The sequence below is a fragment of the Lagopus muta genome, chromosome 17 (assembly GCF_023343835.1).
Source record: "Lagopus muta isolate bLagMut1 chromosome 17, bLagMut1 primary, whole genome shotgun sequence".
Classification (NCBI taxonomy): Eukaryota; Metazoa; Chordata; class Aves; order Galliformes; family Phasianidae; genus Lagopus; species Lagopus muta.
Window position 1 is genome coordinate 10,091,543 of NC_064449.1, and position 23,896 is coordinate 10,115,438.

General features: G+C 43.6%; 2 protein-coding genes across 14 annotated transcripts in view; both read left to right on the plus strand.

Annotated features, from left to right (window-relative positions):
* The window catches only part of EP400 (E1A binding protein p400), a 47,081-nt gene extending 34,558 nt beyond the window's left edge, over positions 1–12,523 (plus strand). For 7 of the 13 annotated variants that reach the window (XM_048964499.1, XM_048964501.1, XM_048964506.1 and 4 more), the window contains 16 exons: positions 514–687; positions 925–972; positions 1,978–2,114; positions 2,659–2,715; positions 2,807–2,885; positions 3,435–3,635; positions 4,633–4,678; positions 4,803–4,912; positions 5,507–5,708; positions 6,180–6,343; positions 6,674–6,880; positions 7,181–7,376; positions 7,922–8,052; positions 8,653–8,814; positions 9,563–9,640; positions 10,741–12,523. In XM_048964499.1, the coding sequence (XP_048820456.1) occupies positions 514–687; positions 925–972; positions 1,978–2,114; positions 2,659–2,715; positions 2,807–2,885; positions 3,435–3,635; positions 4,633–4,678; positions 4,803–4,912; positions 5,507–5,708; positions 6,180–6,343; positions 6,674–6,880; positions 7,181–7,376; positions 7,922–8,052; positions 8,653–8,814; positions 9,563–9,640; positions 10,741–11,013 (2,265 nt within the window). In that variant the 3' untranslated portion in view covers positions 11,014–12,523. The remainder of the gene's footprint in view (positions 1–513; positions 688–924; positions 973–1,977; positions 2,115–2,658; positions 2,716–2,806; positions 2,886–3,434; positions 3,636–4,632; positions 4,679–4,802; positions 4,913–5,506; positions 5,709–6,179; positions 6,344–6,673; positions 6,881–7,180; positions 7,377–7,921; positions 8,053–8,652; positions 8,815–9,562; positions 9,641–10,740) is intronic. The other 6 variants (XM_048964503.1, XM_048964511.1, XM_048964513.1 and 3 more) reach the window with 3 other exon arrangements.
* A 24-nt stretch (positions 12,524–12,547) lies between these two features.
* On the plus strand, positions 12,548–22,499 carry NOC4L (nucleolar complex associated 4 homolog). The gene is made up of 15 exons (XM_048964558.1): positions 12,548–12,729; positions 12,813–12,933; positions 13,025–13,131; positions 13,361–13,468; positions 13,874–14,023; positions 14,591–14,690; positions 15,447–15,481; positions 15,580–15,630; positions 16,170–16,281; positions 16,885–16,945; positions 17,468–17,578; positions 18,891–19,054; positions 19,206–19,288; positions 20,184–20,297; positions 20,603–22,499. The coding sequence occupies exons 1-15, from the start codon at positions 12,637–12,639 to the stop codon at positions 20,717–20,719; spliced, it is 1,527 nt and encodes a 508-aa protein (XP_048820515.1). The 5' UTR covers positions 12,548–12,636; the 3' UTR covers positions 20,720–22,499.
* Positions 22,500–23,896: the final 1,397 nt, after the last annotated feature.

Consider the following 23,896-nt stretch of genomic DNA (forward strand, 5'->3'; position numbering starts at 1 on the left):
TGGCTTTTTGCTGTTCTGTATTACGTTTTCTCTCTAATTTCATTAATAGCTCTTTCCATAGTTTTCTTTCTTGAAGGTCACTTCAAATTCCTGATCAGTTTCATATGGTACTGACCTAACTCAGAGCAGACTGCACATCCCTTCTTTCTTTAAGGAGAAATTAAAAGTTGAGGATGATGAAGTCCTATTTTTGTTTTAGAGACTGCTTACTGTAATGGCCCAGATAAGTCTGGATATTGGATAGTGCAGCTAATGTTTCCCTCACCTTTGAGAAGAGAGCAGTGCTTGAATGGCAGCTCCCTGTTCCTACTGTACCCCTCTCTGTGCGTTTTTGCACACCTATCTGCATAGGAAACTTTGATGCTTATTTATTCTCTGTGAACGCAGGTGAAGCCATGTTCTGAGGTCTGAACTACCTGTTCATTCTAGTAATGGTGAGGGGTGCAGCTAAGGGTGGGTGTGGAGGATTGGAATGATTTGTGACCTGAAGCTTTTGTACCTTATGTATTGTAGGCAGTGAAGCAGCTGTTGGAGCTCCCTTTAAATCTTGCTGTTGTATCGCCAGCACACACTCCCAATTGGGACCTTGTTAGTGATGTTGTTAACTCCTGCAGCAGAGTCTATCGCTCACCAAAACAATGCAGAAACAGATACGAAAATGTCATTATCCCCAGGGAAGAAGGAAAGGTGAGTTTATTTAGAGTGATGCGTCTTTGCTACGTTAAGTTTGTAGAGTATTTTTTCCTTATCTTCGTAAGCACTTTTTTGTTAAATGTTTCAACAGTGTAAATAAATAACGTTAAAAGATTATAAAATTATCCTCATCAGGATTTCCACTTATTTTATATGATTTCTTTGAAAAGAAAAAGCACCTGAACAAAATCTTCCACAAAAGATCATCTAACTTTCCTTCTTATTTTACAGCTAATGTACGAAGCTAATCCTAAAAAGAAGACAAAAAGTATTTATAAGGTGTGCATTGGTATTCTTTCAAAATCAAATCTAGACACTGTGGTATTTAGCAGCAATGGAGGTGGGCAGATACTTCATATGAGATCCATGTTCAGTGTTACTTGAGTTCTCAAACATCAATTAAAATTCCAAATTTATTTTTCCTTTCTTTGTTGATACAGTGGATTGACACCAGACTTCAGCTTTTGGATTTTCTAGATTAATTTTATGTCATGCAAGAACTCTTTCATTTCACTTTAACCGTAGTAGGCATTTTTCCACCTGACAACCACCATGTAACTTATCCTGATCATTGTTATGGTACTTAAGATGTGTGAGGATGTACTTCATGCTGGGGTCTGAGCGGCTCACAGACACGTAGGGAGTTTAATGCTTGACGTGCCTTTTTGTAAGTGAGGGTTGGAACACTCCACAGAAACACAAATGAATTCCATGATCATAAGCAACGTCTTCCAAACCGTTCTGCAATTTAGTGACAGAACTGGGTAGAGAATCTAGGACTGCTGACTGTAGCCCCATTCTCTGACTGTTAAGCAGGTTTGTCCCTGACTGGCAGCTTCTGCTTAGGAGGAGCCAAGAATTAGGATGGCATGCTGTGCTGGATGTTAACATAGCTTTGTTGGGAGAGCAGTGCAGTGATGGTGTTTCTCTCTGACGTGTGCGCTGTGCATAACTGTAAACTAATGGGCTCTTGGTTTGAGTACTGAATTAAACTTAACTTAAAGCAAAGATTCTTTTTCAAATTAGTTTGCCATTTTGTATGTCCCCAAGCGCTGATGCCAGTGTGACCGTGAGAACTGCTCCTTGTTTTGCTCTTTCTTTATACATTTCCCATAGAATTTTGTGTAACAGTAAGTTATCAATGACACGAGGCAGAAACCAGTCTGTGATAGATATGTTGGAGTTCGTTTTTAAACAATCTCCAAGCTCACCATGTGTTTGTACATAGACGAGATGCTGTGTGGCTGTGTTCACCATTAAGAGTTTGTTTCTTTTCATTTTTAGACTAAAAACAGTCGCCCACTTCGTACGAATCAGATCTATGCTCAGGATGAAGGCGCCACCCACACGCAGCTTTACACCAACCATTTTGAGATGATGAAAATGATTGCAGGGAAAAGAAGTCCACCCATCAAACCTCTGTGAGTGTAACTGGGATGTTCCAGCCTCCCTGTCACCGCACATCTCCTGGATGCTTTGTTCTGAATTGCTCTCCCAGCTGAGAGGTTTTTTTCATCTGTTTCAAACTGCTGTTCTGTTTCTCTGTTCTTGACCTCTCTCCTTGTGTTCTGGCCTGGTATTGGAATGCCTTCACATTCCATGTGGTTAGATTAGCTTTTATTCGCTGCATGATTTGTTCACATACGTGATTAAGAGTCTTCTTATTTTTTTTAAGGTATCCTTTGTAAACTTGGCCACCCGTTTGTGTTGCAAACATTCTGACATCTGTGCTGTTTAGTTGGTTTTCTTTGTGTGTCCAGAAGTTACAGCAGTAACTTGCATGTATTCATTTATCATTTATTCCATATCTCTTTAAATGTCTGTCTTTATGCAGGCTCCAGTGCTGATGGGAGCATCATGAAAACTTCACCAAAACCACAGTGTCACCTACTAAAAAAAGAAATTAAATGCTTTCTTAAAAGTTTTTTTTCCTGTCTTCAATAATAAAATCTTTCTCAATTTCAGACTTGGCATGAATCCTTTCCAGAAGAATCCAAAGCATGCCTCTGTTCTTGCAGAAAGGTGGGCACTCTGTCTTTATTTACTTAAGAGAATAAAAATAAAAAAATTAGTTGTGCAATTATTTCATGCTGTTTCTTATCACTGTTTCTAGTGGAATCAACTACGACAAGCCACTTCCTCCAATTCAAGTTGCATCCCTGCGAGCAGAACGTATTGCAAAAGAGAAAAAGGTGCAATCTCCATTTCACTTACGTGTATGACTGCAGAATAAAAAATATAAGAGGAAGCATGAGGAAAATTTGACTTCTGGGAGAAGTTTGCTGATATGATTGTAGCGAGTTGTTCATTTAGTAGCATTTACAGAAGGTCCAAAGTGGAACCTCAGGCCTGTGTGTGGCACTGATACTTCCTGCTCACAAGCAGCATTCTGGAAAACGTATTTTTAAAAGAGAATTAAAATCTGGTGCAAATGTGAAACGATCTCATTCTTGATTGTTCTGTTTCCTCCTTTCTTAAGCTATTCAGTAGGAAATGCTTGTTCTTGCTTTTAGATGGTAAATTGCTTGTTCTGTTATGTTTTAAGCTGTGCAACATTTAGACTGCAGCTCATAGTTTGAAACGACTTACATCTTGTAACTAGGTGTGTTTACAAGGAAGCCAGACTTGCATGCTGTGTCTGCATGTATGCTCTGAACTAATCTTTTTGTTTTGTTTTAAATACATCCTGATTAATTCATGCACTGGTTTGACAACTGTGAAACTCATGCTTTGTTTCCTAGGCTTTGGCTGAACAGCAGAGGGCACAGCAGCAGGCAGGCCCGCAGTCTCAGCAGCAGCAAGGCGGCCAGCAGCAAGCTCAGCAGCCAGCTGTCCAGCAAGCACAGGCCCAACCACAGCCACAGGCTCAGGCACAGGTAGTTCAGCAGCCACAGGCAGTAGTGCAGACTGCAGTAACTACTGTGGCCAACACAGCAGTATTGGTAAGAAAGGGAGGACTTGGTGTCTGATGTAGTAACTTCAGTTCTTCTTTTCTGTGTACTACATCTGCGTGCTTTTACTTGCTTTGGAAAGTAAGAATTTTAGGGCAGTGTAGTGAAATAAAGGCTATTTTTTTTCTTCTTTCTCTTTCTCTCCTGAGTGTGCTGGGCACCTTCTTTTTTTTTTTTTTTATTCACTGATTAAAACTGTTAATGTCATTATTTTAATAATAGGTGTTAGCATTTTTCCACCTCAGAAAGCTATATTCTGTGTACAGATATCTTGCATTTTCAGTTTAGCATTTAACACTGTTTATCCAAAAAAACTCAGAAAAGAGACCGTAGCTGTAACAGCTACTCTGTTAAAGTAGGTTAAAAAACAAAGCTGTGAGTAAATTAATCTTTGCTGGGAAAGTGGAATCTTGTATCCTACAGGACCTACAATTACTTGCATTACTGTAAAGCTTCCATGGCTTCTTTGAATGTAGAGTCTCTATTAGTGAATCTGATAACGGGTTGAAGGCTCTTGTTTTAAAGCCAGTCCAGTTTGTTTAGTAATGTGCTCAGGGAGCAGTGATTTTAAAGCTTGTTGAAGGGCCAGAGCAGTACAGCTTTTCCAGAGACAGAGAAAGGGCTCTGTCCTGATAACACTGCTCTGTATCTCCTAGCAGGTAACCTCTCACACATTAACACTGTGAGAGATTACCTGTGTGTGCCAGTGATGATACCTCGCTCCCCTCTGCTGACAAGGATGTAAAATGTCCAGTTACCCAACACCTGACTGGTATCCAGTTGCTTATTAACGTGGCAGAATCCTGACCTATCCAGAAGATATGCAGAATGAAAGCAAGTTTTACAACTATCTCTGCATTTTCTGGTCTCTTTCTTGAGCTGTCATTTCTGGAATACGGCACTGTGTTAAACAGCATAGCAGCATAAGAGCTATATTCAGTTTTTTTGTATTTGTTTTCTGAAGTTGTCTCAATTGTCTTCTCAATAGGCAGGCACAATCAAAACAGCAGTCACTGGGACAAGTATACAGACTGGTAAGAAGATTTTATAATTGGGCATTGGAGATGATGGGACATAAGATTTTCATTCTTTTTTTTTTTTTTTTTTTTTTTTTTACAATATCATTTTTAATCCTGATTTTTTTTTTTTTGCTTTCAGCTACAGTGAGTGGGAATGTCATAGTGAACACTGTTGCTGGAGTCCCTGCAGCTACCTTTCAGCCCATCAATAAACGTCTGGCTTCACCTGTTATACCTGGAACACTGACTGTGAGTAGATTGCACTACTAATACTGGTTGCATCTCTGGGTTCATTTTGGTTGCACATCTAGATCTGTATCCTGCATTAGCTGTACTAATTATCAGAAATTCCACTCTTATATAAGTTAAGTTAATAAACTTCATGTGTCACGTGACTCTATCAACTGCTCTCCAATAGGAAAATACCAGCATAAACTTGGGCAGATAATCAGAATAATGTACCTAAGAGACAGTGCCTAATTGTGAACCATTTTCAAAAGCATTATCTGAAGAAATGGGCAATGTCAATATAATTTCCAGCCTCTAATATTTTATGCTTAGGTAACTGTGATTTTTGTTTTAAGGTTGTAATTCTATAGAAGGTTAAGCAAAAAATGACAGGTAGTAAAATCAAACTTGTGTAGTGTAGGGTTTGGTGATCAGCCTGACAAAGATTTAATCAGATTCCAACTGTGAGATATATTCAAACATTTATTAGAAAGGTTTGGATTTTTTTGCTTGCTTTTTGATGTCAATTTCTAAAACTCTGTATCTGGGAAGCTCATGGCTTTGTGTGAGATGTAAAGACTGTGCAGAGTAACGTGTGACTGTGCTCCTCTTCAGACTTCGGGAGGCACTGCAGCTGCACAAGTTGTGCACACCCAGCAGCGGGCGGCAGCTCCTGCAGCCTCCACAGAGCTGGTGACCATAGCATCTACACAGGGGGTCCGAGCAGTGACATCAGTGACTGCATCAGCTGTGGTAACGACAAACTTAACGCCTGTGCAAACCCAGACGAGATCACTGGTGACTCAAGTGACACCAGGTAATAACTGCGTGCTTAGGGGTTGTTTCCTAGGGGTCCTGCAGAACTCCTGAAGTTTGCTTGACCCTGATAGTATTGAAAGTCTGGCTTTGTTGGCTGCACAATGAGACAGTGCTATGATTCCTAACTTGCTGAATGTTGGTGCTCAGATTACCTTTTTTTGTTGGTATTTCTGGGCAAAGTGTTGCCGTAGAGAATTGCTTAGCCCGTAGGGGTTACAGTTAAAAAGAGATTGTTAGCAATCAAGCAGTAAAATATTGAGTACCAAACATAAACTACTATGAAGAAAGGAGTATATATTTTGTTATTTTTCGTTGTGTTGATGCTAATGGCTTGTTGTCTCTACTAAGTCTACAAATGTATTGTAGCAGAACATTCTTTAACCACTTGGCTTCTCAGGTGAAATCAGACAATTAAATTCAATGTGGAGTGTCCTCATTGCATTTCTTTTTCTTACTTTTCCTTTTGCAGCAACACCAACAGTCCAGCTCTCTGGCAAAACAATCACTCCTGCTCACTTCCAGCTTTTGAGGCAGCAGCAGCAGCAGGCTGCTCAGGTGCAGGTGCCTCAGATTCAGGCTCAGGCACAAGCCCAGTCTCCAGCTCAAATAAAAACTGTTGGGAAACTGTCACAGGTGAGTAAGCATTGCTGCCACTGTGTTATGCCCTATTTTAATGGGCTAGAATGAAATGCAGATCTCTTACAGTTGATTCTATGAAAATTTCATGAAGGTGGGGAGGACTGATAGCCATTTCAAATAGAAGTTCTGCTGCCACACGTCAGGATGTAAAGCATTTACTGTTGCTTACCCACTGGCAACCTGTTGTGTGAAGGAGTTGCTCCTTAGCTCTGTGACCTTAACTAAAGTTTGGCATAGAATGTTACTTCAAAGCTGCAGGTCCATCTCCATTCTTTTTCCTTTATTCCTATAAAAGATGGAAAATAAAGTGGTGTATTTTTTCAGGAGCAGCTAATCAAGTTACAGAAGCAGAAGCTACAGCTTCCTCAGCAGCAGGCAGCACAGCAGACACAGCAAGGGGCACAACAGCAAGCAGCACAAGTGCAAGTGCAGCAGCAACAGCAAACTCAACAACTCACTGCTGTTACAGCACCTCGTCCTGGCGCAGTCCTCACAGGCACTACTGTGACAAACCTGCAAGTTGCTCGTCTTGTAAGTTGTCTCTGACTTAATTAAAACAGCTGCAGACACCTTGTTCTCACTGCTGGTTTAAATGAACTGGATGTTGGTTATTCGTGCACCTAAGTGCCCTTTGTGTGACTTAGGCTGTATGAAAGACCTCTGACACAAGTAGCTTTAATAGCACTTATTGACTGACCCATCTCTCAAGTGTGTTAGTGTAAAGGAGAAATCATACTCAGAAACATTTACTACTGTCACTTATTAATCACCTGTTATATGAAGCAAATACTTTTTTGGCTGGTACAATAATCTTCATTCCTTACTGCTTAGACTCGTGTTCCTGCTTCCCAGCTTCAAGCACAAGGACAAATCCAGGCCCAAACTCCACAAGCAGCACAGGTTGCTTTGGCAAAACCTCCAGTGGTGTCTGTTCCAGCTGCTGTGGTGTCATCTGCAGGAGTCACTACACTCCCTGTTACTGTTGCAGGCATCAGTGTTGCTATTGGGCAGCCACAGAAAGCAGCAGGTATGTCAGAACACTTCCTAAAATATAATACAGTTTTACACTCCGCTTCCATAAAGGTTGGGTGCTCAAGTAATGTCTTCTGTGGGACTTAGACTTCAGTAAAGTAACGTGATGGAGGCTGAGCTCCCAAAATGAGGTAAGAGACTTGTGCTTACTCCACATAATCTGGAGGTCAGTATCATTCTTAAGCCAGAAACCTGCTTATGAGTAGGCAAGACCAGATATGGTTTTGAAAATAAAGCTGTATAAGTGCTTCTTTTTAAGTATGACGCAGATACAGGAGAACTTGTCTTTTGTAACTGACTCCTGTAGTGCAGACAGAAGTTTTCCTGTAGGAAGTATAATTGTTAGAACGTAATTGTAGCTTGCTCATGCAACTCTATTGTCAAAATCACGTGTCTTATTCTAATTAAAATCAGTGAGTCGTTGGTGCTCAAAGCTGTGCTGATGTATAAGCCTGTAAAAGCCTGCAAACACAGATTGTGCTGCTTGGGACAAAGCAGTAAATGAAAAGTCACAGTTGTAACTATGTTTATAATTTTCAGGAGGTCAGACTGTAGTTGCCCAGCCACTACATGTCCAGCAGCTTCTGAAGCTCAAGCATCATCAAGCAGCACAGCAACAGAAAGCCATCCAGCCCCAGGTTGCACAGGGTCAAGCTACTGTGCAGCAGAAGGTACTCACAGTTTGCCCTTCCACTGAGTTTCCTGATGTTTCTGAGGTTGTAAAGCTTGAGCTGTGGATTGTGGTGGCACTCCTGGGCACTTAATAGTCCTTTGATTACGTCTTACATGTATCTAGAGAGGACTCTTTGTTAATGTTTGTGATTTCTCATGCCTCAAATGTAATGTAAGTTTGTTGGTTTTGTCTTCTGTGTTACGTGACAGAGATTAAGGCTCTCTTTAGTCACTTGTAATGCAACTAAGTCTGGGAAATTCTCAGAGACTTTCATTTTTACATTGTAAACTGTGCAAAATACACTTTTCCCTGAAATGTCACCATCTCATAGGTTTGGCTGTCACTGAGCCACAAACATAGTTACATTAATGTGGTGTTTTGGAAGTGTATTGCCATATGAACTGTGCCTGTGTGGGAAGAGAACCTTTAAAATGTTTGAGGACACTTGTATAAAGGCATGGAAATTCTCTCTCCCAGCTCCTTTGGCTATTTTTATTTGAGAGGATTTACTTCAGTAATGTAATCAATCTCATTAGCTATGTACCTGTTCTTTGAAATACATGCTTTGTAGTCACTGATGCTTTTTTCCCTTCTGTAGATAAATGCTCAACAGGTCACAGTCCAGACCCAACAGCAGACGTCGCAGCAACAGAAAGTGACCTATACTACACAGCCTGCCATTAAAACTCAGTTCTTAACGACCCCAATTTCCCAAACCCAGAAGCCAGGTGGAACCCAGCAGGTGCAGGCTCAGATTCAGGTACAGGTAACACCATTCCTTGCTTCTAAACACTACTGTGATGGGATCACCCTGAAGGTAACAGGTGGAGTAACACTTCAGCACCTGCTCATGTTAATTCCAGTTACATATTTGTTTAAATTAACTTTATAATAAGATTAATTGGTGGTGAATATCTGGCCTTTTGCCAGGTCAGGGAAACCAGCTGGAAAGTTTGTCTTTTCGAAAGAAATAAACTGGCACTCCTTTTTATTAGCAGTGGATTCGTACTGTTCTTATTAAGGACAATTAAATTGTCTTTATTTCTTCCTGTTTTCTGGTGCTGCCTCCTGGCCTGATGTCTAGCAGCTAAAGGGAGCTGATGGTTACCTAATTCTCTGCATGATTAGATCAGTCTAACCATGGAAAGGAAGGGGATGAGGAACTGGAAGTCTTACTCTTTCAAAGCTGTATCAAAGATAAATTAGTCCATTAGAATGTCCGTGCTTCCTTCAGTGTTACATGTAGTTAAGAGGAAACAGTAATTACAGTTATAGCTGAAAATTCTCCTTTCCCTCTTTCCCTCCTAGCTAAATATGCTATTCCAACATGCTCTTCTAAACTTGTTTCGTTTACAAAGCTGCACTATCACTGAGAAGGCCGAGATACCAACTTGCAGTAAACACAACTTAGGAAAGGTTTCTTGGTAGCGGTTCTGATGTACGCTGTGTTGCAGCTGTTAGCAGTTTTATTCTGACTAAATCTTTGTTTTATTCTATGGTCACTGAAGGTGGCAAAACTTCCTCAAGTGGTCCAGCAGCAGGCTACTGTTGCCAACATCCAACAGATGGTTTCAGTTTCCCAACAGGTACGTTTTGCCTGTAGCGCTAGAAGCCTGGTCCTGCTGAAGGCTGATGTATTTGGAAATGCGTGTATCTTCCCTTTGTGGGGACGGGTGGAATTTTGGAAGGGTGTGACCATTTCCATTCTATAAAAATGAGTCACGTGAAAGCCAGGTCAGGTTGCTGTAAAATCTGTAGTCAAAATTCTGGTAGATACAGCAGTGTTTTCTTCATGAATGTAGAAGAACTGAGGAAAATATTTTCTAAAGCTGAAATAAATTTAAATATTAGCTTTTTGTGATGTATAGTCAAATAATGGAACTCATGAATACCATCTGAGTTTGTTATACAAAAACTGGGATAAACTGGGAGTTGTTTAGTTCCAGTTCATACAGCTGCTCGAAGTGCTTAATAGAAGTCAGTGCTGCAGTGTCTGTTCTAAATGTGGCAACAGACTGGGAGCAGAGGAAGAGAACAGACGGTTCTGTCTCCCTTCCCTTTATTTAACACTGATTAGAACAACTTTTGGATCATTAGCAACAGGCGTACTTGCACTGCTGATGGGCAGGGATCTTTAATATTGGATGGAGGAAGCAGTTACTCTCACAAATCTAACCCGTCAGCTCTTAATCTGACCCGGTTTGAAGTGCAGTGTTTTAGTGTGGGATAAAATCTGTGGCTGTTTATGTTAAAATGATGATGAAGTGTTGTAGGCTGACTGGTCACCACCTCGGGTGTGAGGCAGCAAGGGCAAGGTAAGCAGCAGGGAGCAGAGCCTCGTTGGTGAACACACAGCGAGTTATTGCCTGTAGAGCTCTTGGAGAACTCTTCAAGGCACACAAAGACTGCCCTTCTTACATATCGACTGTGTTCTTACCTTCCACGTACCTTCTGCAAAGAATCCAGCAGCATGTTGTTTCATCTGCACTGAGCAGGTGTGCCTTGCAGGCGTCCTGTTTCTTAGTTATCATTTGTAAGAAAAAGTGACAGAACGCTTTCTTACCAAAACCACAGTGCCAGTATTGCTTCCAGTCCTTCTTTGTCTAAGATGCTCATCATTCAAGTCAGCAAAGACCTTCTGCAGAGCGGGAATCTAATGGTTGCCTTGTTCTCCTGCCTTGTCTAGGTACAAGCTCAACCCCAGACAGTGACCCTGTCTCAGACCACAGCAGGTCAGCAGCAGGTTCAGGTGATTCCTGCAACAACTGCTACTGCTCAGGTTGTGCAGCAGAAACTGATACAGCAGCAAGTTGTGACTACGGCATCTCCCCAGATTCAGGCTCCAGGCGTACAGAATCCAGCCCAGACACCAGCAACATCTGAAGCCCAGAACCAGCAAGCAAAAGTCCAAATGAGGACACCTACTGTCAGATTAAAGGCACCTACTAAACCAAGTTGAACTAATGGTTAAATGCAATAACAGGGAAGTGCAGCATTTCTTGTTTGCTAAGCCAAGTGAGAAGCAGCTACTCCAAACATCCAAATGAAGTCAAACCACTTTTTTTTTTCTTTTAACAGAAGGACTCTGCAACACTTAGACATGAAAACTCTCACATAAGTTCAGTGTGTTAGCAGCTCTGCAGCACTCAGAATCTGTATGGGTGCATTTTGCTGCTGTTCTCTGTGCTGATTGAAACCTGATAACTTAAATCTAAGTAAATGTTTGATTTATGTCCAACTTCACAAAAGTAAATGGGTGAAATGCCATAAATGTCAGTAACATCCATCTGTGTTAGCATACCACAAGCTGCCAGTGGGACCGTGCAGTTCTTTGCTAGAGTTGGGATGTGCTCTCAGTATCCACGCTGAAGCTGGTCAAAGAACCTCCTGTGGTTAACACAAAGTATCCTGCATCTCAGTGAAAGCTGCATGTTGTTCTAGCTTCAGGCAGATACCTCTGGAAGGTCTAACTTACATTTGAAGTGCTCCCTGAAAAGCTTAGCCAGTAAATGTGAAAACCTGTAAGTATATGTAATTAAAGGAAAAAAAAAAAGGTTCATTCTCCATTTTTGTAAGCCTTTTAAAATGTTTGTTAGTAGTTTTGTGTACAGTTTACTGCAGCACCCTCCCTGTGTGCTCGTTCTCGTACTTCGCTTTAAGATAATGGATATTTTAGGCATGAACTGAGTAAATACTGTGTGATGTGTATTAAAGTGTAGCCTTTTTTTTGTATATGTTCAGTGTGTTCAGCCCAACGAAGGCTCTGCAGCTGTTTGTCCCAGGACTGCTGCCAGGGAAACTCCCATGGATCAAACGGAACCACTTGGTTTTGTTCTGCTCTTGCAACATGTTGAAATGTTCAGTACTTTCTACTCAGCTTTTAGCTCTGGGGGGGGGGGGAAATGGTGACAACTGTGTAAAGATTGAGATCTAACTTTTGTACTATTCTTTTACTAAAGCTAATGATGAATGTATCTTCAGGTGGATATTTTGGATGTGAATGCCTCTTCCTCCAAATTGGTTTGCCTTACTGTTATGAAGAAAGCAAGAAGCTGCACAGAACTGTGGGCTTTTCTTTACTTTTCTGGCATAAAGACTTTGCAAACAGCACTGCGTGAGGAATCAGAAAACTCCTGCTGGCTTAAATGGATTCATCTTCCTTTGGCCGTCGTGCTGCACAACGTGTACAACTAGACAAAGTTACACTATTCCTGTCCGGGATGGTTTTGAAGTTATTTTTTCATTGTGATCTTTTTACTCTTCAGAGCAGAGCCTGTTCCGAGGCGGGGCGGTGCGGCTGCTGACCTGCGCTGCTGCCACGGCCCAGGCCCTGCGCCGCCATCCGTTGAGCACCGCGTTACGCAGCCTGGCTCCGCGCTGCAGCTGCGCCCGCCGTTCCTTCGCTATCGGGCGTCTCCGGGCGTTTGTAGCCGCCCCAGCGGCGTTGCGAGGAATCGCGCTGTATCCCACCTGAAGGTGTAATAAAGTGTACATTTTGTAACCCGCCCTCGTCCTGCTCGTCATTTCCCCGCCCACCCGGCTGCGTTCCGACCCCGCTCTGGGCGGAGCTCCGCAGCGCAGCATGGCGGGGCCCGCGCTTGCCGCCAGCCTGGAGGCTGTGCTGGGCGGCCGCGGCAACGCCAACCGCGTCTTCGAGATCCTGGAGCTGCTGCCGGTGCGGGGCGCGGCGGGTGGGGGGGGCAGGGAGCGCGGCGCGGGGCGGCACCGGGCGTCGCTCACGGCCCCGATCTTCCCCAGGCCGAGGACGAGGAGGACGCGCTGTGCGCCGCGCGGACGTGCCGCCGGCTGTTCGCCGCGCTGCTGCGGCGGGGAGAGCTGATGGCCGGCAGCCTGCCTGCGGAGGAGGACGCGCTGAGCGGTGAGAAGGGAGGGCGGGGATGGGCCGGGGCAGGGATGGGGCCGGAGCCGGGAACCGGCCGGGTGGGAGCGTCAGCGCCGCGCCTTTGCAGGGAACTGCAGCGCTGAGGATAAATACAAAATATGGATGAGGCACCGCTACGACGACTGCGTGGAGTGCTTGTCCGAGCTGCTGGGCCACGACTCCTTCCGGGTGAAGGTGAGCTGTGGGCTGTCGTTGCGGTACGGGTCTGTGCGGTAGAAGCAGTCCCCGCTCGGTGCGGGATGCCGCGGGGCTTCCTGGGGCTCTAACGCCCTTCTGCTCTGATGGTGATGGCATCCACGTGGCTCACGGAAGAGATTCGTTCTTCCTGTGCTGAGCAGCACCTGCGGGCCCGAGTACCGCCGTGCTCCTTGATGCGGGGCTTTTTCTAATCTGTGTTTTAAAGGAATCATCGCTCTGCACCCTCATGAAGTTTGTGGAGGTGGAGGCAGAATACCCGCTGGTCGCAGAGCAGTGGAAGGGCAGCATCGCTTTTCCTCGCCATCTTCTGAAGGTGAGCCGCAGAACCTGCAGAGCTGAGGTTTCAGGCAAGGAGATTGGAGTGGAGAAGAGTGATGTGGGCTCCAGTGGTGGAAACGTCTGTAGGGTGCTGCCCTTGATGGGTGGTGGTGTGGGAGCAGCTGCCTTGTGTGGGGCCTGGCTGGATTCTTGTATTTCTGAAGCATCAGCTCTGATTTTTGGGGGGAGGTAAGAGGGAAGCTGCTGCCCCTGGCTCAGCCACTGTATCATTTCTAAGTTACGGTGTAAGATGTGTTGGAAGCACCCATCATGGCAGCTGTGAGCACTGCAGGCGGGACACAGCTCTGCTCACCAGACAGGGGTTGCCCTCAGCCTTCTCAGCTATCTGCTCCAACACAGTGAGAAACTGACTTGCTTTTCACTCCCACCCTCTTGCTAGGTGGTTGTTAACGGCTTAATTCCCATACACGAGGATGCCTCCCTGCTGATCTCTCGCTTCCAAGAATACATGGAGTATGACGACGTTCGGTACTTCGTCATGAAGGCGGTCACTGAGAGCATCGGACAAGTGATGCAAAAGACAAAAGAGGTAATGCTGAGTTGGGCTGTGGGATGGGTCTGGGTGAATTATTTGTTGCTCTGGAGCACACACCTCGGTTGCGAAGTGGGGAGGAACTACTGATATGTGGAATGACTTTGGAAGCAGGAGTAATAAGTGCACCCATTTGAAGGCTTTTTTTTGTTTGTTTGTAGCATACGTTAATTATGTGTAAGACTGAAAGCAGTCTGAAACTGGGGATAGTTCAATATGTATATTGTTGATTAGAACCTCACAGAGCTTTTGCTTCTGTTTTGCTCAGATATGCAGCTTGAGGGCATAAAGGTTTAATTCTCTTTAGTGTGTGGGAGGGTCTGTTTTCTTTCGTTGGACCCACCTGTTCTGTTAAATCAGAGTCAGTTCAGATGTAAGTTCTGTGATGAGTGATACTCCAGGATAAGGCAGCGATGGAGAAGCAGCATGCAGTACAGCCATCAGAGCTTTTCTTTCCTACGTACATCCAGTGGTTGGGAAGTAGGGGACTGTGGAAGCCCAGTGTGACTTCCCTCTGCGTGGACCTCTCTTCATGCTTGATCCTGTGCTTTTTGTCTGTTATAGAGGCCGCTGCCATTTTACCAGCAGAATGTATTTTCCCTCATTTCACCCATTAACATGCCGAACAAAGAGCGTGACATGGTCAAATTTATGGTGAAGCAAGGTTAGTAAACTCCACACGATGAACTGCACGTGAAGAGGAAAATCGTATCTCTGATTTTTATTGTGTAAAGGCTTTGTCAGTGTTTGCTAATGAAAAATTGTGCTTCTGTGAGCACAGTGATTCTGAGCAGCATTACAAAATCCGCATAACACACTTGCAGTCAGGTCTGTCACAGCTTTTTGTCAATGCAAAGAACCTATAGCAAATTTTTTAGAGACCCTGGTTTGGGGAACACTGTCTTCTCCTTGTGCTCCTGGTCTCAGCTTAACAGCCAGGAAAGCAGTGCTCCTCACAGAGCGAGAAGGCGGCTGCTGGAGGCAACAGGAATGCTTCTGAGTTGGAATGCTATTAACTGAATTCTGATGTGTCCCAACCCATCTGGTAGAGGGAAATCTCAGACATCAAGCTTTAACATCTCATGGGAACATTTATGATCTTTGCTCTGCTTAATTCATAAGCTTCTCTCTCACTTCATTTTGTTGGGCTGCAGCGTGGGAAGAAAAGTGCCGTTTACTTTCAATGTGTCCAATTAAGCTTAGGGGAGGAGGGAAAAGTTTGACTAATATAATGCAAATTTCCTTGTATATGCATATAAACCTATGCATATAGGTTTGCTCCTTCATCAGAGTGGGTTTTGTTCCTTAGGTTTTATGTGGGTATTTGTAATAACTGGGGTTGTTACTAAATAGAACAAGCCATCGTTTTTGTTTTTAACATCCATTTCAAGTTCCATCTCCCTTCTACCTTTCTTCTTAGGTAACCAGGAGGAATGGAAGGTGTCAAAGCTGCAGGTAACTGTTCATTTGGTGTTTCAGAGTTCAATTTTCTACTGAAAATAGAACTTCATCTCCACCCATATTTATCTCACTACTTGCAATTCTGTTTCAAGGCACACAGGCAGGCGTTTGAAAGAATGTGGCTCACTTTTCTGAAGCACCAGGTGAGGGGTACTTCAGTCACTGATCCAGATTGCTTTCTAGTTGCCAATCCTTAGAGGCTGCAGCCATCCTTTGCATGGTGCTCCTGGTAGGACCCCTCTGTGCTTCTGCTATTAGATGAGATCAGCGCAGTCACCACCTCTGCTGGGTTGTTCTCCTGGCAAGGGGACGTTACCTCATGTTTGGTCTTTTTCTTCTTACTCAGCCTTTTTCTCCACCTTAAACAAGCCTGCCCATAAGGAGTTATCTGCAGCATAACAACTCCTGTTTCCGAGCTGAATGTTCCCGAGCCTATTTATTAGTGACTTTCCTACTGCTTTTCCTTCTGAGCTGTGATGATGCTTCCAGCTGAGCACCCACTTCTTAGAATGAACACAGTTGTCAGGTGTCACTTCTATGCTCTCCCATCTGTTGCTGTGAACCGTTGTGTTTTGTCCTCGCATGTTCCCTTTTGCTTGCCTTGTCTTTTTGAGCCCTATGTTGCTGTTGCTCTTTGAGTTCTCATTTTGGTGATTTGACTGTATTGCTTTGTCCTTCACAGCTACCCAGTAGCCTTTACAAAAAAGTTCTTGTTATTCTGCATGACTCCATCCTGCCTCATATGAATGAGCCCACTCTCATGATAGACTTCTTGACAGTGGCCTATGGAGTAGGTGAGCAAAAACAGGCTTTTAGCCTTTGTGTTTCTCTGCAGCACAGTACATATGTAGTTAGGAGGGCTGCTGGTTGCAACACCACAGCTTTGGGTGGGATGAAGCTAAGGGACTGGGATGAATTCTCTTGTCTCCAAAAGTGAGATATGTTTACCTGCATCTGTCAATGTTTGCTGGTTGTTACGTGTTAGGAAGATTACATTTTTTAATTTGCAAAGAGTTGAATATTGGAGTGATTTCGTTTTCACACAGTTCAGGCATCACCGCTGATTCCTGGGCTGTATCCAGAAACAAGGTGTGCAGTTTCCTTTAGAAATGGTCTTTCTGAGGAGGTCTTTTCCTTCCCACTGTAGCTTTCTTGGGAAATTAAAGCAGACTGTTTGTGTCTCTCTGTTCTTCTAAACTACAGCTTAATCTATGCAAGTAACCTGTGATCCTTAGGAAGCTTTTGGCTGAGCTTCTGTCACCTTACAGCCATCATGCTGCCTCTACTTACAGACATTGTTGGTTTTGTGCTACTTCCAGGAAGGTTAAATAATGAAACAGTTCGTAGCTGATCATTTTATCTATCTATTGTACTGATAGATGCCTGCTTTCTTACAGGTGGAGCAATTAGTCTTCTAGCCTTAAATGGATTGTTTATTCTGATTCATCAGCATAATCTGTAAGTAAAAGGAGCACGTTGTGTAAAGGGACATGGCTGTCTGCATTTACATCTTCATGTAAACAGAACTGAAAAGAATTCTCTGCATCTTCAGGCTTTGGCTGTGAGGAAGCCAAGCCCTGCCCAAGAAGCTGAGCTGTTTGGATGCTGAGCTGTTCTGATAGTTTGGCCTAAATACCCTCTTCTTCAGACTGCTCAGCTCTTGGAAATCAATTTCCATTGATCTGATGGTGTAGCAGCACTGTAGTCTTTGGATCCTGTGCCATTTGCAGTCAGTGGATGTGTTTTCACATCTCCTGAACAGCTGGACACTGCACCAGCCAGAAGTTCACTTTACAGCTTGATTTCAAGTGGTGGCTGTGAAGACAAACCAAGGAAAGCTCAACAGTCACTCACAGCACAGCAGTAGTCTGGGGTGGTTTATGGGCAACACACAGAGGCATTTATAGACACAGTGTGGTCCTGCTGTATGTCACTGATCAGCGAAGGATGTTGTCTTTTTCCTTTCTGCCTTCTCAATAGGGAATACCCTGACTTCTACAAAAAGCTGTACAGCCTTCTGGACCCTTCTATATATCACGTGAAGTACCGAGCCCGCTTCTTCCATTTGGCTGATCTGTTTTTGTCTTCGTCGTAAGTAGAACCTCTATTATATACATACATGTATTTTGCTCCTACTTTCCTGTTGGCCAGAATCTGTTCTTGAACAGTCTCCCATGTCTGGATTTAATGTATTCAGAGTGCCTGCTGAATTAAATTTGTTTTCTGATTGAGAAAACTGAATTCAAGAGTGTTACTGCAGTGCTGTGTAATTCTTCCTGTGATGGTTTTGAAGATGCAGCACACATCTGTCTAGTTTCAGAGCGTAAAAATGCAGTTCATTATCTGAGTTTGATCGGCAAATCATTACGGATGTATTTTGATCTGTATTCCAGTTTGGCTGGAAGTGATGCTTTTTCTCTCTGTCTTTATGAATATGGAAAAGGAACATTCGCAGGCTTTTTATAGACGCAGCATCATAAATCTGTTGAGAAATTGATGACCTTTTTGCAGACATGTAATATTGAAACATAAAGCATTTGACACTCTGTCTCGATGCTGTCATTATGCCCAGGGAAGAAACTAGATATGCAGCTGGTTATATAGTTGCCATCGTATGTTGTAAAATAAACCAAGAATAATGCTCAGCACATGATATTTAATACCATCCCCCTTGTATTCATAGTGTTCTCTGGAGGGAGTAACAAGACCTGGCAGATGGTTGTACCTTGGGGTGGCTTTGCTGAGCCTTGCAGGTGTAGTGAGCTCTAAGGCTGGAGGCTGAGTGGCTGAAAATTGTCATCTTTCATCCCAGCTCTGCTGACCTGAAGAACGTGCCTACATGAGCTGACTGCTGTTAAAAATTTGCATTTCTACCATAAAAGAGAACTATTCTGCACATTTACGTTCCAGCAGCTTTATGTTCCCATTACCAGCTGCACTGCTTGCTCTAGAAGTATTATGTAAATTTAACACCATGGCACATGTATTAATTAAACCCACAGAACTACATTAGAAAAATATAATGAAGGTTGCCTGGCCAAGCACTCAGAAGTTTATAAAATGACTGAATAAAGACAGCAGTGTGAATGACCGTGTACAAGAGCTGTGCTTGGCTGCAGCAAGTGTTTGGAGTGGTGCCACGCGTCTGGGTTGAATCACGAACTGATCTGAGATTGTTCATGCACTGAATGGAAATGCCCCCAAATTTGTTCCAGGCAGCACACAAGACCCTTTGTAACTGCTTGAAATCATGATTCTTTGCTGTGTAGTTCCATTTCACTGCACAGTCCAAAAAGCTGAAGAATCCCACTGGTCCTTAACCTGACATGCTGTCTGAGTTGATGAGTGTGTTGGTTCACTTGCTGGAACTCTGACATGCTGGTTTCTTCTTCCTTCCCCACAGTCACTTGCCAGCATACCTGGTGGCAGCATTCATAAAGCGCCTGGCCCGGCTGGCCCTCACTGCTCCTCCTGAGGCTCTGCTTATGGTCATTCCTTTCATCTGTAATCTCTTTCGGAGGCATCCGGCCTGCAAAGTGCTGATGCACAGACCAAATGGGCCACAAGGTAAGAGGGAAAGGGGGGACTTCTGTGTTACACCTTTAGGCATCGTGAAGAGCAGGATCCCTGGAGAGATCCCGGCCCCAGTTGGTTCCCTGAGTTCCCTTTGGCATTATGGACATCACAGGAGGTATGAAATCTGTATCTCTTTCCTTAGATCTGTCAGAAGATCCATATATCATGGAGCAGGAGGAGCCATCTGAGAGCAGGGCTTTGGAGAGCTCTCTCTGGGAGATTCAGGTATGTCATCTAACAAGGTACCATACACAGATGTTCAGGAGAATGTCATCCTTGCTGCTTTAATGACACAGCTTGGCAGTCAGCAGCATCACTTCTATGAACCTGCTGACACATGTCTTGCAGATGAGATGAACTTCTGGCTACTTTTTTACTTTGCATCTTTTTCCATCCTTAGTGTAAGAGGCAGGATTTTACACACATGACAACTAGTGCCTGCTAATTAGTAGGAGTCTTCTGAGTACACATCTGATCATGCAGCTGAAAAGTGGGCTGTGAATAGCTGAAACAGAGTAAATAGTGGCGAATGTATGAGGTGTTTTATTTGCTTTGGAGAGAAGAGCATGATGAGCACTGATGGAAACTAAGCACAGATAGGTCAACCTGTAGAAATGACTTCTAAAATGCTGGAGAAGATTGAAATGGTTAACTTTTAACCTGGAACATTTGTAGGATGGTGTACGAAGGCTGAAATTAGTTAAATTACTCCTGGTGACTCTGAAACCTTAGAGGTAGGATTATCACATTCCATTTAAATGCTACAGGGATTTTGTGCAAGGTGGGTGTTGCTGGAGAGCAGGAGTTCAGATGCAGCATCAGGGCTCTGGAAGGTAGCAGAATCGAGGTGTGCACTGTAGTAGCTATGGCCAGTGGCGGAGTCCATCTGTCTTGGGCTGAATGTGAACCTGGTGAAAGGGTGCTTTAATATGTTTCAAGCGTGGCTAAAATCCGTATTTCTTGAAGCTGCATCGTAACACGGTACAGCAGACTTGTCTCTTTTGCCAGAATTAATGTTCATGACCAAACGGTTTGTTAGATTGTTTGTTCCCACACAGGGAAAGCCAGATGGATGTGTGTTACCTTGTGCTCATTAGACCTTCTCCTCTTTTTCTTGCAGTCTCTACAAAACCATTATCATCCAGATGTGGCCCAGGCAGCTGCTATCCTCAACCAGTCGCTGTCTGAAATAGAGGATGACATATCGGGACTCTTGGAGCTCTCAGCTTCTGAGGTAGTGATGCTGTGCTTTTGTGAATGATTCCAATAAGAGGAAGGGAGACTGCTTCCTGAATGCAATAGCCATGTCCTGGTAATCAGCCTTGCTGCTGAGGAGGGAGTGAGGCAGACTTTTGCTTACCTACAGCCAGGAAAAAGGGGAAGATGTCAGTTAAAAGGCAGAGCATTTGGCAGCAGTAGTGGCAGGCTTGTATTTAAAAGGTTTATTGTTGTATCTTTTATGATGTTAGAGTTGAGCACTGGTATCAGCCGTGGTAAAGGACTTGTACTGAATTTTGTCAATATTTTCTCTTTTTGTAGCTTTTTGATAAAGAAATAAAGAAAACATCTGCTAATGTGCCGTTGGAGTTTGAGCAAGTACGAAGTTTGTTTGGGAAGAAAAATGATATCTGTGCAGAACACTTTGCCTTAGATTGATGCAATTAAAAACACATCTGCACAGCACACGGATCTTAAGGACCTGCACAAAACTCACGTGTTTTGCTGGACAATTCTGCCTTTGAAATATCTCTAAGTGGTGAAAGCTGGACTGCCTTCAAAAGGAGCAGCCTTCTTCAGTGACCTTTTCCAGTATCTACGTACGGACTTCCTTTCGTTGTTCCGCATGTCCCATGCTTACTTACTGCTGCCTGGTGTTTTGGAGGCGTTTCCCCTCAAAGTAATGTGTTTCCTGAACTTGTTCACTGTTGGCCCTTTTCTCAGGTGCTGGCTGAGATCAGTGACTGCACTGACAGTGCCTTGCTGCCACTCAGGGTCTGAGGGGAGGGGTGGTCTTGCTTCTACGTCTCACGTGTGTTTGTTTCATACAAGAGCCAGCAACCATTTTTTAGTGAGTGACCTCAATAGGTAACTGTAAACATCATATTCTAATTATACATTTTTTTTCATATTTACTTTTAAACTCACTTCAGAGAGATGACTTAGCTTCTATACAGCGGTCTTAACATGCCCATGTTGATACACGGAAAGCTTAGGTTTGTCAAAAAGTATCTCTCAGGTGATGCTCAGTAATTCCATGAATAATGTGTTGCTAATGTTCCTTCACGTATGTTCATCTCGTGCTGTAATGTTTCTTAATTCAAAATAGTCGTGAGCTTTGGCAATGAGCATAATCATGGTGACTGTGTAGGGCGGCCAACTGATGTGCAATGGAAAGTAGTTTAATCCTTGATTTTTTGCTTCAGAATGATAAGCAGCTTAATGTAGTTTTGCTCACGACCTGCAGGCATTGCAGAAGCTGTGGCCAGTGTGTATGCAGGTGCTAATTAAGTTTTAACTACCCCACTGATATTAGAATGGCTTTGTTAATTTGGATTTTTCATATGGTTCCAGAAGTCATGCAGAACTTCCTTCTGATAGTGTTTTCCAGGGTGTTAAGTGCTCTGCCTTGGTTTGAGGTAAACTCCTTGTTAAGAATGCAAATGAACTCAGGACCATTTTGGTAATTATTTTCACCGACTTATTGTTATCTCATTGTGGAGGGGAAAAATCCAGTCCGGAGGCCAAGAAAGCTCATTTCTGGCAGACAAATCTGTATAAATCAGGAAAATCTGTAGCTGTCTCAGGCACACTGCGTTATGTTTTCTTCATCCAGTTGTCTTCATGCTTTCTAAACAACGGACGTGTCCTCAGTGCACAGAGCTCTGCCTCTTTTCCTCTGGTACTTTGTAGCTCTGGTCAGATGTTTTCCGGACTTTTTTTTTCTTCCCCCTTTTATTTATTTTTTATTTTTTAAAGAACCTGACAAAGTTATTGCGAAAAAGCATGGCATTCTCCTCCCTGGCCAGCCTGCTTTCCCATTTAGTGTGATAAAGACAGATTAGCTGAGATGATAACTTACAGTTAGAGATATCTCAGGTTCACCTAACCTGTTCCAGCTTTAAAATGTGTCTCCTTATACCCATGTTGTGTTTCTGTTTATTAAATATCTAAGTGCTCTTACTCTGCAGAAATGCGGATCAAGTGACTACATTTAAAGGACATGCATATGTATGTGTATCATCATTTAAATGAAATGGTGTACCATAGAAATGTGTGTACGTTGAATACCTTTCTCTGCATCTTTCTGTTTTGCTGAGATTACTGCCAGACAATGTCATTCATATCTTCCATAGTACTGGCACTATGGGAGTGCTGGGATTCTTTTTTAATACACGAATATTAAACTGTTTGGGCAATGGACAGTCACGGTCTCATGGTATGGAAAATGTGGGAGTTATCGTGGGTTCTTGTAGCTGGAAGAAGGGTTAAGCTCTTTCTCAGTGGAGTTGACAGCTTAAACCCTGGATGGCCTTTACACAAGTCCAGAGACTTCATCCCCATCTCTGATGCTGCACATCCTCAAGCAATGTCCTTAAACCTCCTTGGAGAAGAGAGCTGTAAGCCTCTGCTTGTCCTTGGGAAAACATTCCACCTGGTCTTTCAACAAGCTTTTATCTTTAAACTTTCACCCTCTTCCCTCGATAGGAGGTATCAGGATAAAAAAAATCAGCAGTTATAAATATTGAAAGTTTCATCTGCACAGAGTGAACAACCCTTATCAGGCTGCACACCCGCTGCTGCTGTGCTCTACAGGTCTCCACGGACTGCAGATTATAGATGCTTTAATCATAGCGTGTATTAACTGGAAGGCCAGACTGAAGTACCAGGCACAGAGCACAGAAGTCACTCCTGTTATTATTTGATTGTTATCAGATGTAGGGAAGGAGACAGAGCTGTTGTGCTTTGTTTTTTGTTGTTATTTCAGTGAGCAGAAAGTGTGGTTTTAAGAAAACACTGACGTAGCCTGCCTGCCTGACCTGTTACTGCCTTATTCCCCCACCAGAGGACAGTGATAAGGTCTCTAGTTTGCAGTGGACTGCTCTTGGTTCTTTCTCTGAGCTTTCATTCATTTAAAAGCTGCTTAAAGTCATCCTAGCCCAAAGGTAAAAGGTGACACTGCTCATCAGGAGCATGATGAGATTTATCATGTGAGTTTAAGGTCCAGGTGACCGTGGTGTTTGTGTTAATCAGCTTAGATTTTTACTTTTAAGATGTTCATTGGGGGATAGAGGGAAGTGACTGTAAACAGACGGAAAAGTGCAAATGCAGCTGGAGATTGATGCAGGCTTGCTCTGAAATACAGGGCTATCTACTTGGGCAGTCAGTGCTCACCTGTCCTCTTCCAGCACAGGGGAACGTAAGAAGGCTAGGCTGTAGGCTGGCTGTGGCCTGCTAAGAAATTAGATGTGCCTGTAAAATAGCATTTCACACCACACATTTGGACATCCCTGGTGGGTATTTGGAAGTGTCCAACAGGAATCCCTGCCCGTCTTCTTAGCCAAATGGGAGTCCTCTGCTCTGTGGAGCTCTGGGTGGCCTGGAGGGTTAGTGGCTGCTGCTCCTCTCAGTGCACACAGGCTGGACAGTCTGCTGATAAACTCTGCTTTAGCTTCAAGAGGGCCTGTCCCACAGGCTCACAAGTGTTCAGAAAGCCAACAGATAAGGAGTGCTTGGCCTTGATGACCAGCTGCTATTAGCATTAAGGTTAAGGTGGTCTCCTAGTGCTGCAGTGCAGCTGTGACCACCTTTCTGCTGCCTAGTTTTGAAGAACGA

Bases quoted from the DNA above. Each gene is read 5' to 3' on its own strand.
- NOC4L (XM_048964558.1), top strand. From the start codon at position 12,637: ATGGCGGGGCCCGCGCTTGCCGCCAGCCTGGAGGCTGTGCTGGGCGGC. The intron at 12,730-12,812 runs GTGCGGGGCGCG...GATCTTCCCCAG, and splicing joins AGATCCTGGAGCTGCTGCCG to GCCGAGGACGAGGAGGACGC. The intron at 19,055-19,205 runs GTAAGAGGGAAA...CTCTTTCCTTAG, and splicing joins CAGACCAAATGGGCCACAAG to ATCTGTCAGAAGATCCATAT.